This window comes from Pelobates fuscus, chromosome 11 (genome assembly GCF_036172605.1).
Source record: "Pelobates fuscus isolate aPelFus1 chromosome 11, aPelFus1.pri, whole genome shotgun sequence".
Lineage (NCBI taxonomy): Eukaryota > Metazoa > Chordata > Amphibia > Anura > Pelobatidae > Pelobates > Pelobates fuscus.
In genome coordinates, this window is record NC_086327.1 from 71,454,035 (window position 1) to 71,470,843 (window position 16,809).

The window sequence follows — 16,809 nt, forward strand, 5'->3', positions numbered from 1 at the left end:
CTCTTTACTTACTGGGTAGGAGGGGGTGCGAGAGAGGGGGAGGCAGAGGTAGTGTACAGCTTTGTATTCCTGGCACTTCAGTATCCCTTTAAATTCCAAATACACTTCACAATTCTCACTTTAGTTAAAAACTCTAATGGAAGGAATATAGAAAAATACTGAAAATCCTTTTGAACTGTAGGTGGCGATATTATTTTTTTCGGTTTTGGAACACTATTATATCTATGATCACGTTCGTATTACGTAGAAAAGAGGCTTGGAACGCAGTGTTGTGACATATCTCGAATCAACTGATATATTATACATGGTTTCACTATTTAGCTATTGCGCTTCGCGCGTTTTCAGTTCAGTGCTTAATATTCCCACTTGTCGTCTTCTGTTCGGAAGAACTTGCGTTCCAGCTGTCACACTCTGCAGGCGTCAGAACATGGCAAACAACCAAGGGCAGCGCATGGTGTGGGTGGATCTTGAGGTAAGGGAAGAGTAGGGGGTGTAAAACCGCGGGAATTTATCTCAAGTATAAAATACTGGTGACATATGCGGTTTTAAGCGTAAATGAGGAAAATTTTAATTTGCTTCTCAGCATCCATAGCTCTAAAAGGCACGATATACTGGGCTTCCTGTTTATATTTTTTTTAACGTAGCCCACGTTAACTGCATGCATTTTGGAGGAGAAGTGCAATATTAACTTTTTTTTTTTTTTAAATGGGAGATACTGGGTACCTGTCAAATGTCATTTATTTCGTAGAGACAAACCCTGTTTGGTATCGGTAGCTTTACTTTCATCTCTACACTTTTCAATTTAAGAGTTAACAGAATGTTTTGTATATTTGTCACAAAGCTCTAATTTGCTGTATGTTTTATTTTTTAAATTTGCACTATTAAGCATTCTTAACATAGTAATTTCCATTCTATATTTATAAATCAATAGGTAATGAAGTTTGCTAACCTTTTGGTTATTAGGAAATGTTTTGGCAATTTGGTTTTAATAAAACATTTGTGGCTGTATATTTGCAAAGCATCTTCATGTGTATTTATATTTATGCATATCCTAGGCTAACAAGTTACGCATATTAGACATAAAATGGTCACTCCACAGAAGCAGCAAAACCACTTCAGCTAAGCACTGATGCAACGATCCCATTCATGCAGCTTCACCTTTAAATCTAAATGTGGCGCTGTTGCCTGTCGGGTCTTTGCAAACCACCCCTAAGATGACATGTCCATTTGTATGGTGGTGGTGGGCAGTGAGTAGGTAGGAAATTCTACATACCTGAAAAGGGTAATATTAGGCGTCATAACCGCTACATCACACTATGGTGCCAAAGGTCACCTTATGTTCTCTCAATGTAAGAAGTCAAAATGTTCTGAAATAGTTTGACACTGACACTTAGCAGAGTCCTCTCTGCACTTATAGTCTGGCTTCCTCTTCTAATTGATCTATAGTGGAAGGGATGGCTTATGAAGGGTTGTAGGCTAGTCCTAGAATCTGTTCTTCTTTACTTCCTATCTGATCTATTTTTTATACATAAGACAAAGTCGGAACGTATGCCGTGAGTAAGTGCTTCTCACTGTTGGAAAAAAAAAAATTAGCCCCAGGTATCCTACGATGCCGCATCACCATCACGATCTTCCCTCCAGATAGCGCCCTGCCGGGGGACCTAGCAATGCGTGATTAAAGATTCACCAGTTCTGAAAAGTTGCAGAGCCATTCAGGGTTCTAACAGTCAGACGCATGATGTGTAGGTGTGTGTCTTTGTATGTGTGTCTTGTGTCTGTGTCTTTGTAAGTGTGTCTGTTTGTCTGTATGTGTGTCGTGCCTGTCTGTTATAGTGGGCTACCTAGCTCAGCCTACCTACTGGGCATTGCTAGAAGGAAGAAAAAGATGGGGAGGAGATGAGCTGACGCACAGATGAGAAATCATATTATGCGCAAACAGAGAAGTCGTCTGAATATCACCGAAAGAGGAGACCTTCGTTTGTTCCTTTACGAAAATCGAACCAGATATCAAATCTTTAGTCTCGCAGCATCAACCTCAAGGATCTCGTTAATCACTAGTAAAGGTAATTTCAATTTACTTTATTGTTTTCTCATTAAACTTTATCAAGTTAAAAACATACGTACAATATTTTATTTTTTTCAAAACACCCTCCTTTATAAAAAATATTCCGCAGTTACATAGCTGAAAAGAGACTTGCGTCCATCAAGTTCAGCCTTCCTCACATTTGTTTTTTTGCTGTTGATCCAAAAGAAGGCAAAAAACCCAGTTTGAAGCACAATTTTGCAACAAGCTAGGAAAAAAAATCCTTCTTGACCCCAGAATGGCAGTCCGATTTATCCTTGGATCAAGCCGTTATTACCCTACATTGAAAGATTATATCCTTGAATATTCTGTTTTTGCAAGTATGCATCTAGTAGCGGTTTGGACATCTGTATGGACTCTGATAAAACCACTTCTTCAGGCAAATAATTATTGTTCTTACAGTAAAAAAACCTTTCCTCTTGCCTTAGATGAAATCTTCTTTCTTTCAGTCTAAACGCATGACCTCGTGTCCTATGTAGAGTCCGGTTTGTGAATAGATTTCCACACAATGGTTTGTATTGGCCCCGAATATATTTGTATAAAGTTATCATATCCCCTCTCAGGCGATGTTTTTCTGAAATAAATAGGTTTAAATTTGTTAACCTTTCTTCATAGCTGATATGTTCCATTCCTTTTATTAATTTTGTAGCCCAACTCTGCACTTTTTCTAGTGCCATAATATCCATATTTAGAACAGGTGCCTAAAATTGCACAGCATATTCAATATGTGGTCTTACCAGTGATTTATAAAGAGGCAAAATTATATTCTCGTCCCGAGAATGAATGCCCTTTTTCATGCATGGCAATACCTTACTGGCCTTAGCCACTGGCCGTGCCACTGCTGATTGACATTGCACATTGTTGCATAGTTTGTTGTCTATAAAAATTCCCAAGTCCTTTTCGTGTGTTGTTATCCCTAATTCGCTTCCATTAAGGGTATACGTTGCGTGTGTATTCTTTATATTTATAACTTTGCATTTTTCAACATTAAATTTCATCTGCCATTTGAGTGCCCAGTCCCCCATTCTATTTAAATCCCTTTGCAGCAAAGTAATATCTTGCTCACATTGTATTATTTTACAGAGTTTTGTGTCATCTGCAAACACTGAAACATGACCTTCAATGCTGTCTTCAAGATCATTTATAAACATGTTAAATAGAAGGGGTCCCAGAACAGACCCCTGAGGGACACCACTTGCCACCTATGTCCAGCTTGAAAATTTAAAATAAATGACAACTCTTTGTAATCTGTTTTTAAGCCAATGTTCTACCCAAGAACAAGCATTTTCATCTAGACCGATTTCCCCGAGTTTGAACACTAATCTATTTTGTGGAACTGTATCAAATGCCTTGTCAAAATCCAAATAGATCACATCCACTGCAACACCCTGATCTATACTTCCACTTACTTCTTCGTAGAACGCAATCAAGTTAGTTTGACATGACCTGTGCTTCATAAAACAGTGCTGATTTTTGCTGATAACCATGTTCTTCTCAAGGAATTCTTGAATATTATCCATTAATAACCTTTCAAATATTTTCCCAGCCACAGAAGTTAAGCTCACAGGTCTATAATGTCCAGGCAAGGATTTTTAACCCTTTTTGAATATAGGATCCAAATCTGCCTTCCTCCAATCCTCTGGAACACTTCCTGAAAGAAAAGAATGTTGAAAGATTAAAAACAAAGGTTCACTTATTTCTACACTTAGTTCCTTAAGTACTCGTGGATGGATACCGTCAGGCCCTGGAGCTTTGTTTATATTAACTTTCTTTAGTTGCTGCAGCACCTTGTCTTGAGTTAACCAATTACAATTATTCTGCAAGTTTTTAGTAGCAATCATTTGCACATCTATTGCCATGGGTTCTTCCTTAATATATACGCAGGAGAAATAGTTATTTAAAATTCCTGCCTTTTCCTGGTCTTCATTAACTAACACACCCGTTTCAGTTTTTTTTTTTTTTTTTTTAAATTCTTTATTTTTCGTTTTTGGTGCTTGATATTGTAGTATCGCATACAGGTGTGCACGTAAGTGCCCCAAATATACAATAGAGATACAATTTCGTTTAAGTTTCGCACCAATTTTGGGTCAAGCAATAACATTCAGAAATAACATCAACATATTAAACATTAAATGATGCACTGTCTAGGTGAGTGAGTATGTTTCGTGCATTTAGGGTGAAGCCTTATGTTTGGTATCAGTGCCAGTACCTGTGGGTTGTGGGTTTGTTGCTATTAGCGTTCCGCGTGAGCGGTGGTGTGTTGACATGCTTATGGTGTCTGTGTTGCAGTAAAGCTGTGTTCAATTGTCTAGTTCTTCATGTCGTGCTGAGTGAAGGGGATCTTCCGCAGGTGGCATTTTGCATTGAGTGATTACCCCTAACCAAGGGGGCAGCGGGGGGGGGGGGGGGGGGGGGGAAATGTCGGGTTTCTTGTCGCCGAGTGTGTGTGTGTACAGGTTGTGCTGGTTGTTGTGGTGTTGAAAAAGTGAACATAAAAATATTAATGAATAACCAACTAAAACATAAAGTAAACATTATAGTTCCAGCATGAAAGGTATGCCACTATTGTGTTGGTAGGGTTCGTGGTGTCGTTTCATATCCTTCACGGCACCGGTTGTTGTGATCCGCCTTGTCCCGGTTCAAACGGGGTAGAGTTCTCAGGGATCCAGGCCCTCGTCTGAGGTCTGTTCCGTGTCACGTTCGTGGGGTTAGATAGTCCCAGGGTATCTAGGAGGGGTGTTGCTTCCTCCACCGAAGTTAGAACATGTGTTGTTTCTTTGTGCGTGATCTCCAAAGTTCCGTTTGCGCCCCACCTGTAAGCTATGTTTGCTGAGCGTAGTTGTGTGGTGAGCGGACCATAGGTTTTGCGCCACAAGAGGGTGGCTTTAGATAGGTCTTGGAAGAATGTTAATGAGGAGTCCTCAAATAGCAGTGGTGTCTTGCCTTTCAGCCCCGCCATTATGTGTAGTTTGTCTTGTACAGTGACGCATCTGAGGATGACATCTCTGGCCGGTGGGTTTTTTAGGTGAGGGGCGCTGGGTAAGCGGTATACTCCGTCTATAGTGATTTTCTTTGCGAGTGAGTGTGGCAGCACGGTAGTCAGCAGGCGCCTGACATAGTGTGGCAGCTCGTCTGCAGATATCGTCATAGGTATGCCCCGGATCTTGATGTGGGAGCGGCGCTGTCTGTCTTCAATGGTTGACATTTTAATTGCCAGGTAGGTATGTTGTTGCTGTATTTGTTTGATGGTGTCTTCCATTTGGGTCATGTGAGTGTGGACTTTCACCACTTCTTCCTCCGTGTTTCGCACCCTTTCTGCGACTGTGTGTAGTTCAGTCTTAAGGATGGCTGAGTCTGCGGCAAGGAGTTTGTGGATCTCTGTTAGAAGGATTTTGAGATCTCGTTTGGTGGTTGGGGCTGAGTCATCTGTGGACTCCGGTGGTGGTGCCCGTGGCTCTTGTGAAGGCCCTGGGGAGTCAGGTCTGTGCAGTGTAGTGGTGTGTGCACTCATCTGCTGCAGTGCCTGGGTGTGCTCCTGAGGGTCAGAGCCCTGGTTTGCCTGGATTTGGGGCCTTGTATGCGGTGGCGTCAGGGAGTGCTCAGGGGGGGTAGGGTCTGGTGGTTTCATGTGGGTTGCCTTGTCCGTCTGTCGTGTCTGAGACAGCAGGCCAGTTAGATTGGGGCTCTGTTGAGCTGTATTGGGTGCCTGGTCGGGGTCCGGCCTGTCTGCTGTGGCAGCTGGCTTGGAGTTAGTAGGCCGTTGTAGCATGGCCCCTATATCCCTGTCCCCAGGTGTACCTTGCGGTTTTTGAGAGCGGCGCCCCATGGCTGGTGTATGAGCAGGGACGATGGGTTGGTCCCACAGATAGTGGTCGTTCCTGAACTCTGTCGGGTGTCCGCACAGGATTTCCGCGAGGCCGGGGATCGCTGGTGTTTGGTAGGCCCCGTTTTTCCGTCTCCTCTTCTGCAGCCGTTGCGGCTGAAAGAAAGGCATCGGGTGGTGCAGTGAATTGTGCCGGTGCCCGTTTGGTAAGTGGCAAGGCTGGATGGGTGCTGGATACTTTGATGTTCGTGGATGTAGTTTTGGAAGTTGGGAGCTTAGCGAAATGGCGTCCGCTCGGGTCTAGTAGCAGGCTCCGCCCCCCCCGTTTCAGTTTTTAGTGTACTTACACTTTTTTTTTTTTTTTTTTTTAGAATTTATGTACTTTAAATGCGTTGGGGTTGGTTTTGCTCTCTTTAGCTATAATTTTTTCATTTTGAAGTTTAGCAAATCTAATTGCCTTTTTGCACGCATTATTTGCTTCCTTATATCTTTTATAAGATGCATCTGATTTGTCCGATTTAAATGCTTTAAATGCCCTTTTCTTTTTTTTTTTTTAATTCTTTATTTATTACAAGGTTAGACACAACAGGCAGCACAAAACAGTATGAAAAAGCGAAATACTTTTAAGTACAATGTCATAGACATGAACACACATAATATCAACACGAACAATACGGAAGCATAAGGAGCAATGTTAGAAACCATTGTGGCGGGTCCACATCAAATGAGTGTTCCTTAGCCATAGGTAGTCAAGTGTTCATGGCGCCCCACCCTGTCTTTTTAAGTAATAAGTAAACAAGAAAAAGTTGATCATCTACAACATACCCATCAGGCTCATATATCTCCCACGTTCATTGGGATGTGGAGCAAGTACTCTTAACCAGTAAAACCTGCCATCACCAATCAAATGTACGGGGCCACCTGTATAGATGGTTTAGCTGGCCCCGTATCAGCAATCACCCACCACATGAAGACCTGGGGGTGTCGTTATCTGATGCATGCACTGGAGAAGGCAGTCCAAAGAGGAAGTGTAGTAGAGAGGGGTACGAAGTAAAAATATAGATGATCGTAGAATAGATAGAGAAGAGTAGAGTAGAGAAGAAGGAATGACTATGGGATTGGGAGAAGGGATGGGATGGGAGGGGAGAGTATAATATATTGCCCACAAAATAATATGATGAGTAGTTCCCGTGGGCTAGACTCATTATAGCCATGTATGATGGCCGAGATCATGGTGCCCAAGGCGCGGGCCATGTTCCGAAAACCTCCCGGCGGGATCCTGAAAGTCCCACCCTAGGAGATCAGATTGAGAGAGTCGAACGAAGCTAAGAAAGTGGTAACAGAGACAGGGGCCCGGGGAGAATGATCCCGTCTTCCCCGCCTCCTAATCGCCTACTCCGCTATCTATCCATGGGGCCCAGACTCTATCAAACTTTTTAAAGGTGCCCCTGACCCGCGCCGTTAGCTTATCCATGAGGAAGGCGTCTTTGATCTTCTGTATCACAACACCAAGTGGGGGGGGGGGGGTTCTCCCTATGTAGCCACACTTGGGCAAGGGCTCTTCTGGCTGCCAGGTTTACTTTGTGTAATACATTTTGTTCCATTCTGGACCAATCGTCCAGAGATCTGGCCAGAAGGAATACCCAAGGGTCAGATTTAACCTCCCTATCAAAGATGTCCTTCAAGAGTCCTGCCACTAGTTTCCAAATTTTTTGTGCCTCAGGACAGTCCCACCACATGTGTAGGTATGTCCCCTTCTGACCACAACCTCTCCAACACAGATCTGTGGGCAACTTGTGCATCCTACATAACTTTACCGGGGTAGTGTACCACCTAAAGATAGTTTTATATGCTTGTTCCTGCATGGAGACACATATAGACGAGGTCGCCACGGCTTCCCAGATCTCCTGCCAATTAATACCTTCCAATTCCTCGCCCAGGTCAGCTTCCCATTGAGAGATGTAAGTGAGTTCCCCCCCATTCTGTCGTGCTCGTGCTTAAGTGTGTATACAATATGGAGATGAGGCTCCTAGGGAACCGTTCTTTAAAGCATATATTTTCAAAGAAAGTAGGCGGCATCAGGGCACCGAAGGAGTCTGGGCGAAATCCCGAATCTGAAGGTAGCGGAAAAAATCAGCGGGGCATAGAGTAGCCCTGGTTTTCAATTCCTCAAACGATATAAGGGAGCCACCTTCGTATAGGTGGCAAAGACGTTGGATCCCTGTGCTTTCAATACCTTTTAAAATCCTCAGCTACTAGTCCCGGGGTAAAAGCTTTATTTTTAAAAAAAGGGGCTAAGGGTGAAAGTCGGGGTGACAAACCATACTTGGTCGACGTGGCGTCCCAAAGTCTCAGGGAGTTCGCAATGGCTGGACAGTCAATGCGGGTCGATGGCCTATGGTCCCTAGGGACCCACATCAAAAATTGGGGCAAGTCGAACCCATGAGAGATGACTCTAAGTCTACCCACCGCCTCTCTTCCGGGGGGAGTGCCATAGAGCTATTTGTGTTAGCTGAGCTGCCAAATAGTAGAAGTATAGATTCGGGAGGCCCAAACCCCCCCTTGTCTTAGCCCTATAGAGAATGTTTCGGGAAATTCTTTGTCTCTTATTTTGCCAGATAAATTTTCCTATAGCCTGCTGGAGCACACCTAGGTCAGATTTAGCCAATCTGACCGGGAGGGCCTGGAACAGGAATAGAATTCTGGGGAGAACGTTCATCTTTACCGAATGAATTCTACCGATCCAAGAGATCGGTTTATCCAGCCATTTCTCCATATCGGTTATCAAGGCGCGAATCAAGGGTACGTAATTTTGTTGATATAGACGGGTAGGATCCGCAGTCAACCAAACCCCTAGGTATTTAACGTGGTCTCTTGTTATACGAATATTGTAAGTGTCACCGATAAAGGCTATGTCAGGGTCGGACATGCAAAGAGGGAGCGCGCTAGACTTAGGCATGTTCACCCTATAACTGGTCAGCCCGCCGTAGGCATCAAGGACAGCTGCCAGCGCCCCCATTGACTTGACCGGATCCGTCAGGGTCAGCAAGATGTCGTTGGCGAAATCCGACACGACATACCGCTGGCCCCTAATCGAAATCCCCTGAATATCTGAGCTATTTCGTATCTCCTGCAAAAGGGGCTCCAAGGAAAGGACGAATCGCAAGGGAGACAAAGGACATCCCTGCCTAGTACCGTTCCCCAAGCTAAAAGGTGTAATTTTTGCCCCCGATATCCGAGCCCGTGCCTTAACATCTGTATACATTGCTCTAATTGCGGTTATAAAAGTGTCGAAGAACCTCAAAGAGATAGGGCCACTTAACCCTATCGAAGGCCTTCTCCGCATCAATGGATAAAAGCAACGTCGGGATCTTTTTATCTGTCTGCCTCCAGATGAGGTCAACGTTTCGCCTAGTGTTCTCGAACAGTTGCCGGCTGGGTACAAATCCCACTTGGTCTGGGTGTATCAATCTCATTAGCAGGGGATTCAGTCGGCCAGCCAAAATTTTCGGCAGAATTTTCGAGTCGTGATTGATCAACGAGATCGGGCGGAAGTTGCTCGGGATAAGGTCATATTTGCCCGGTTTCGGTAAATGCACGACATCCGCCAGCGACATATCTCTATCCGGGGCGCCCCCCTCCATAAGGTCGTTAAACCACGTCTCCAAGTGGGGAGTGAGATCCTCACGGAAAGTCTTATAATAGCTGCCCTCAAAACCGTCCGGACCTGGAGCTTTATTGCCTTTCAACAGTGAGATTGCATCATCTATCTCTTCAGCAGAGATCCGTGTTCCAAGGGCGGCAGATTCTTCTCCCCGCAATGTTGGTAAGGCTAGGTGGGACAGGAAGGCGCGAGTGTCGTCAGCTTCGCCTTGGTGGTCCAAGGCGGTCCCATTGGAGTGATTGTATAATTTGGTATAATACTCCGTAAAAACCTTAGCGATTTCAGTAGGATCCGTACAAAACGTACCTGAGGAGTCCTTAATCCTCGTAATATGTGAGTGTCCCTGTCTCGGGCGGAGAGATCTGGCTAACAGTGTATCCATTTTATTGGATTTTTCATAAAAAGTCCTCTTGGACCATGTTATAGCTCTGGCGGTATCGTCTAAGAGCGTTTCGCGGACCGAGGATCGCAGATTTCGTAAGTCTGACAAAGTGCCAGGTGATGGGTCAGCCTTATGTTTCTCTTCCGCCTTTCCCAGAGCCTCCAATAGTGATGACAATAGTTGTGATTTACGTTTCTTCTTCAAGGAAGCTTCACGGATTAATATACCCCTAATAACCGCTTTATGCGCGGCCCACACTGTAGCCGGCCGGATGCCAGCTTCCGTATTCCTAGCGAAATACTCCACGATTCCCTGCGAACAGTGTCTACTACGGCCGGATCCTGCAGTAAGGAAGTATTTAATTTCCAAGACCACGGAGAAGCCGCACACAACTTATCCAAAGTTAGCGTGACCTCTGCGTGGTCTGACCATGTAATAGAGCCGATCGCAGTGTCTGAAACTCTGGATGCGGAATGAGAGTTCACCAAGAATAAGTCTATCCTAGAGTAGGTATCATGGGGCGCTGAGTAAAAGGTGTAGTCACGGTCATCTGGGTGTTGTGCCCTCCAGATGTCAATGAGGCCCGTACGGTGCAAAAAGGAGCAAAGCAACTTGTCTTGGCCTCCTCTCCACCGCACAGGCCCCTGTCCACCGCAGGGCACGGTGTAGCGTTAAGGTCTCCCCGACAATTACCATGCCGTGGAGTAAGCTGTTCACCATGTGAGTCATGTTATCCCAAAAGTCTACAGAGGGGTCGTTGGGAGCGTAGATATTTAGAAAATGTATTGTGTGAGAATACAAACTCCCTGATACTAATATATAGCGCCCACTCGGATCAGCTGTAACAGTCCCTACTCGGAACGGGCATCTATGGTGTATAAGAACTGCTACGCCATTCCGTTTATTTAAAGCCCTCGCTTCGTGTACAGACCTAAAGGTATGATCCTTAAGAGCAAATTTCGCTGAGATCGGTATATGTGTCTCCTGCAGGAATGCTATATCCGGGTTCAAGCGTTTAAGGTCCCTGAACATAAGGCGACGTTTGCTCGGAGCATTTTGGCCCTTAACATTCAGGGATAATAATTTCAGGGGCATTGTAGCTGATCAAGAGGCAGGCCCATCCTTCCGACCAGTCTCACCAGGAGCTTGCATTATAGGAACAATAAATGATGCAGCAATGGAGAACAGCTGCCCGGTCTCCATTGGCCAGAACAGAGCATTATTGCGCAGTTATACCAGCATCCCCTCCCAAAGGAAATCTCATAAATGGGGGGGGGGGGGGGGGGGGGGTGGTGAAAAGAAGAGGGAGAGGGAAAAGTAGCAAAAGAGAGAAAGAGTAACACAGAGAACAAACGCCTGGTCTTACCTATAGCTATGGGAAATTGGGGAATATGTCGAAGCTCATCTAGAGCCCAGAAAAGACTCAAGAGTAGCCGAAACATAAACCAACGAAAAACGAGCAACCCCAGGGTGCCCATATAAAACCTTACATGAAATACGATGCGCTTTGCGAAACCGCCGGTTGCGGCCCAGCCCCCGTGCCGAGGGGCCATCTTCCCCACCATGTCAGCTCAGGTCGGTGCAATTCCCAACGCCCCTCCCCGCCCCCGTTACCCAGGAGGGAAGCCCCCCCTCCGAGACCGACAGGCGGGCGGAGGGGGGAGGACAGCAGATAGTGAATGCAACATCCGTTCAAACAAAAAACTTTCAAGGGGAGGGGAAGACCAAGAGGAGGGGGGAACACCCCTCCAAAACGGGGTCCCCCAATCGAGAGCCGGATGCTCCGGGGGACATCCGCAAGGATGCAGGCACCCAACCGTCTGCCCCCGGAACAAAGACAAGCAAAAAACAAAAAACACGGGATAAGCGACAATCTAAGGAGAAGGGTAAATCCAAACCCGCCCGCAACCCCAGAGGACATACCGCATACCGTTGTGGTAACTCAGGGGCGGTAAATAAATGAGCAAGTAAAACCCCCCACAATGAAAACCTATCTCACGTATCACCCAGTAAAGGAGGATGCACAAAACAGAAGGCCCGCTCCCCGCCTCAGTCGGCCGCGGAAGGCATGACCGGAATAATTACCGCTATACCCCTCCAGACCCGGATCCAAACCCCTTTTAAAGCTAACCCCCCACGCAAATCAATCGAGAATACAATGCAATATTAAACAAGTAGTACACATTATATAGCAAGCGTCCCAACCCTAAAAGAAACCCCCACCCACCGCCTAGAGTAGTCCCACAGAAGAGGAATCGAAAGTCAGATAAACGGCAAAAATCAAAAATCGCCCGCTGCCGCCCCGGACCCACAAGGGCAATGAGGGACAACCTTCTTCGCAATGCCGCAGATCCCCCCTCAACCCCCCGGACGTAGAAGCGGACATGAGCCGAGGGCCAAACCAGGGGGTTTGCAAGTAAACGGCAGCGAAGTCAAGCACACTGATATAACCCCCTAGCCCGCCCCAAACATAGCGAACCCGCCCGAGGAAGGGAGAGAAACCGAACCGGGGCAACTCCACCAGGGACCCCTGAAACTCGGGCTAAAAAGGGTGAAAAAGGGGGGGCCCTTACCCCGCAACCCGCCCTCCCAAACAACAGGGGCCCACCCGGAAAGGCTCACCGCCTGGATCCGCCAACAGCCAATCCTCAGCTGCGTTGGAAGAACCGACCTCAATCGCCAGCCACATACCACTCACGAGGAAGGGTAGGAAGGACCGCCGCCGTCACCGTCGGAACCGAAAAACCCTCTGGAAGTCGGATCCCCAGCTCTCTCAGGAAACCCGCCGGATCACCATCTGCAAACAAAATTTTTGTGCGGCCATCCTTAAAGGCCGCTGCAGGAGTTCGGTAATAGGGCGCCACTCTCGCCGTTTTCGCAGAGTAGCCGGGGTTAAGTCTTGGTACAGGGCCAGGTCTACCCCTTTGTAAGTAATTGGTCCGTCCCTGCTCCGTTTGGAAAGACAGGAATTTTATAATGACATCCCTCGGCCTTCTATCATCCGCCCTCCTGGCTCGAAGTGCTCGATGTGCCCGCTCGATGTGCCACAAAGGCTCCGGCATGTCGGGAAGAAGCGGCCTAAATATGCCCAAGACCACGTCTACGAGGGACCCCTCCCCCTCCTGCTCCGGGAGGCCACGGAGGCGAACATTGTTCCGACGGGACCTGTTACCTAGGTCATCAAGCGCCGATTCAGCCATCAGCAATTGGGACGACAGAGTGTTGATCTGAGCAGCAGACTCGTTGTGGGCCACGACCGTGGACTCCATCCGCTGCTCGGGTGCCGCCGTCCTTGCGCCCAAGGCCTGAATTTCAGCCTTCACTTCAGCTGTGTTTCGAACCATTTCGGTGGCCAGGTAAGTACGCACCTCCGTCAGCTTGGCCAAGATTTGGCCGGTATCCGTGTCCGATGCTCCTGCGGCAACACTGCTTCCCGGGCTCGAGGGAGAGCGCGGCGTTCCCAGGCCGTCCCGTCCGCCATCTTGAGTGCTCAATCGCACAGCGCGGGTGGCCGCAAACCTTTCCGAGACCGTTGTAACCGCTTCCAACGGTTACTTAGCCTGCTTCCTCGGGGCCCATTTGTCCATCACGGTTCCCCCGCAAGGGTAAACAGAATTTACGTCGAATTTCAGCTTTTGTAGGCAGTTGGCACCGTGGTCGCAGCGGAGCACTACCCGGACACGTCCAGCTCGCTCGGCTGCAAACCACGCCCCCTTTTCTTATTTTTTATCTCTTGTTTTACTTCTCTACTAAGGTTTTAATTTGTTTCTTTTATATTTATTTCCAAATGGTACATACTGAGAAATGTTTTTGTTTATTTCAAAGGACACTATATTTTGATTACTATTTCCCAAGTGCTCACCTACTTGAATGTTGGTCAAAAGATCAATGTTGTTTGTTAAAACCAGGTCCAGACAAGCGTCCATTCTAGTTGGTGCTTGTACAAGTTGTGACATGAAGGTGTCATTTTACTAGTCCCTCTGTCCCAATTTATGTCTGGGTAATTAAAATCTCCAATAATTAAAGTGTTACCCATATTTGCAGCTTTCTCAATTTGCTCAAACAGCTGTTGTTCCTCGTCAATATTAACAGTAGGTGGTTTATAACCTATCCCAACCAATAGTTGTTTTCCCTTCTTTTCCGCCAAGCAGATATTTACCCATAAAGCTTCCACATTTTCCTCATCGCATTCCACTTGCTTAAGATTTGGCTTAAAATCATGGTTGACATACAACCTAAAAAACATGTACCCATTTAAGTTAACTGCCCAGTCATGTGTCTCATCCCACCATGTTTCAGTTATGCCTTGCATTAGTAAGAATACATTTAATATCAGGAGTCACTTGTACTTTTTGTAAATTATTAAAATTACATATCTTATCTGTTCTGAGCTTGCCCCTCCCCTTGTCTCCACCCCCTTATACAGTGCTGAATCCCATCTCCTTTCTGTCCTATCTCCATTTTGTAGATTACTATGACCCTCCCCCCCCTACTACTAGTTTAAAATCTCCTCCAACCTTCTAGCCAGTGGCGTACATACCAGGGTCGCAGGGCTCGCGGCTGCGACCGGGCCCGGCCCACCAGGGGGCCTGGCCGCCCCTGCATGTACCCACTGGGCCAGCCTCTTCTCCTGGGGGCCCCAGGAGCCGGCCACCTCAGGGCCCCCCGAGGCTGGCCCTGCTCTCACCCCACGGCCGGTCAGGCTGGCGCGCGAGGGAGCACTCTCCCCTGAGTGCTTCCTCTCCAGCTCCCTCGCGCACCGCACTGATACCGGAGCCGGAAGATGACAACATGGATGACATCATCTTCCGGCGCCGGCATCCCTACGCGGCACGCTCGCGCGCCAGCCAGCCTGCCTGCTTGCCCGCCCAGGAGCCCAGCAGCACCACTGGACCCCAGGGAATCCCCCCTCAGCACTCCAAAAGGTAAGGAGGATGGGGGGATTAAATTTAAAAAAAAAAAACATGTGTGAGTGAGTGTGTGTTAGTGTGTGTTAGTGTGTGTGTGTGTGTGAGTGTTAGTGTGAGTGTTGGTGTGTGTGTGTGTCTGCTAGTGAGTGTCAGTGAGTGTGTTACTGTGTGTGTCTGTTACTGAGTGTGTTTGTGTGTGTTAGTGAGTCTATTTGATGTCTGTTAGTGAGTGTGTGTTTGTCAGTGAGAGTGTATGTTTTGTAAGTGCGCTGGGGATCCCTCCGCCTCTCAGCTCTGAATGCGCATGCGCGGCAAGAGCCGCGCACGCATTCAAACCGCCCATAGGAAAGCATTACTCAATGCTTTCCTATGGACGTTCAGTGTCTTAGAATCGCGGAAGCGCCTCTAGCGGCTGTCAGTGAGACAGCCACTAAAGGCTGGATTAACCCTCAGTGAAACATAGCAGTTTTTCTGAAACTGCTATGCTTTCAGCTGCAGGGTTAAAACTAGAGGGACCTGACACCCAGACCACTTCATTGAGCTGATGTGATCTTGGTGTCTGTAGTGGTCCTTTAAGTGTGTGTGCATCTGCATGCACTGGCGTACATACAGGGGTCGCAGCCCTGCGACCAGGTGCCCGCCGCCATGTGTTGCTTCCCCGGCCCGCGCAGAGTAAGCGGGGGGGGCCCACGGATCAATTTTCACACCGGGGCCCCATGGGTCATGTGTACGCCACTGCTTCTAGCCATCCTATCCCCCAGCACTGCAGACCCTCTCCCATTTAGGTGCAATCCATCACTACTATAAAGGTTGTACCCAAGCGCAAAGTCGGACCAGTGCTCTATAAACCCAAAAGCTGGACGGGTACATCCAAGCATCCAAGATGTGCTTTGAGTCAAACCAGCTAACACTCATTTTCCCAGATACAGAACAATAAAACAATTACCTTATTAGTTAAAACCCCTTGTTAGTTTTATCTCCTGGTTTTCTAACTCCTACTTGAAAGAGTCTACTTAATAGAGTTTGCTTTCAAGTAATGTGAGCAAGCTCAGTGAGTTAGGGGTGTGCCTTTATGGGGATACAAATCCCACACAGGTGCAATTAAAGGAACACTATAGTCACCTAAAAATTACTTTAGCTAAATAAAGCAGTTTTAGTGTATAGATCATTCCCCTGCAATTTCACTGCTTAATTCACTGTTATTTAGGAGTTAAATCACTTTGTTTCTGTTTATGCAGCCCTAGCCACACCTCCCCTGGCTATGATTGACAGAGCCTGCATGAAAAAAAAAAACTGGTTTCACTTTCAAACAGATGTAATTTACCTTAAATAATTGTATCTCAATCTCTAAATTGAACTTTAATCACATACAGGAGGCTCTTGCAGGGTCTAGCAAGTTATTAACATAGCAGGGGATAAGAAAATCTTAATTACGGTAAACAGAACTTGCAATGAAGAAAGCCTAAATAGGGCTCTCTTTACAGGAAGTGTTTATGGAAGGCTGTGCAAGTCACATGCAGGGAGGTGTGACTAAGGTTTATAAACAAAGGGATTTAACTCCTAAATGGCAGAGGATTGAGCAGTGAGACTGCAGGGGCATGTTCTATACACCAAAACTGCTTCATTAAGCTAAAGTTGTTCAGGTGACTATAGTGTCCCTTTAATGAACACTCCCCCAATCAATCAAGCAGCAGCACAAAAGAGGGGTGAAAAAACAGAACACAGAATTAAAAAAAAAAAAAATGTTTTTTTTTTTTTTTAAACTTTACCAACTGAACCGATTAAACAAAAATAAAATACAAACCATTCTCCACAATATACAAACCACTCCAAGAAACTCCTGGTTTTCTAACTCCTACTTGAAAGAGTCTACTTAATAGTCTGCTTTCAAGTAATGTGAGCAAACTTGTGGGCGGTAAGGACATTTTTCCATCAAGATAGATGCAT

The 16,809-nt window shown here is 46.5% G+C and overlaps 1 protein-coding gene across 1 annotated transcript in view; it reads left to right on the forward strand.

The window, feature by feature from the left end:
- Positions 1–206: 206 nt before the first annotated feature.
- REXO2 (RNA exonuclease 2) overlaps positions 207–16,809 on the forward strand; it is a 139,295-nt gene continuing 122,692 nt past the window's right edge. Inside the window, 1 exon segment of the mRNA XM_063437082.1 lies at positions 207–472. Coding sequence (XP_063293152.1) covers positions 305–472 — 168 coding nt within the window. The 5' untranslated portion in view covers positions 207–304.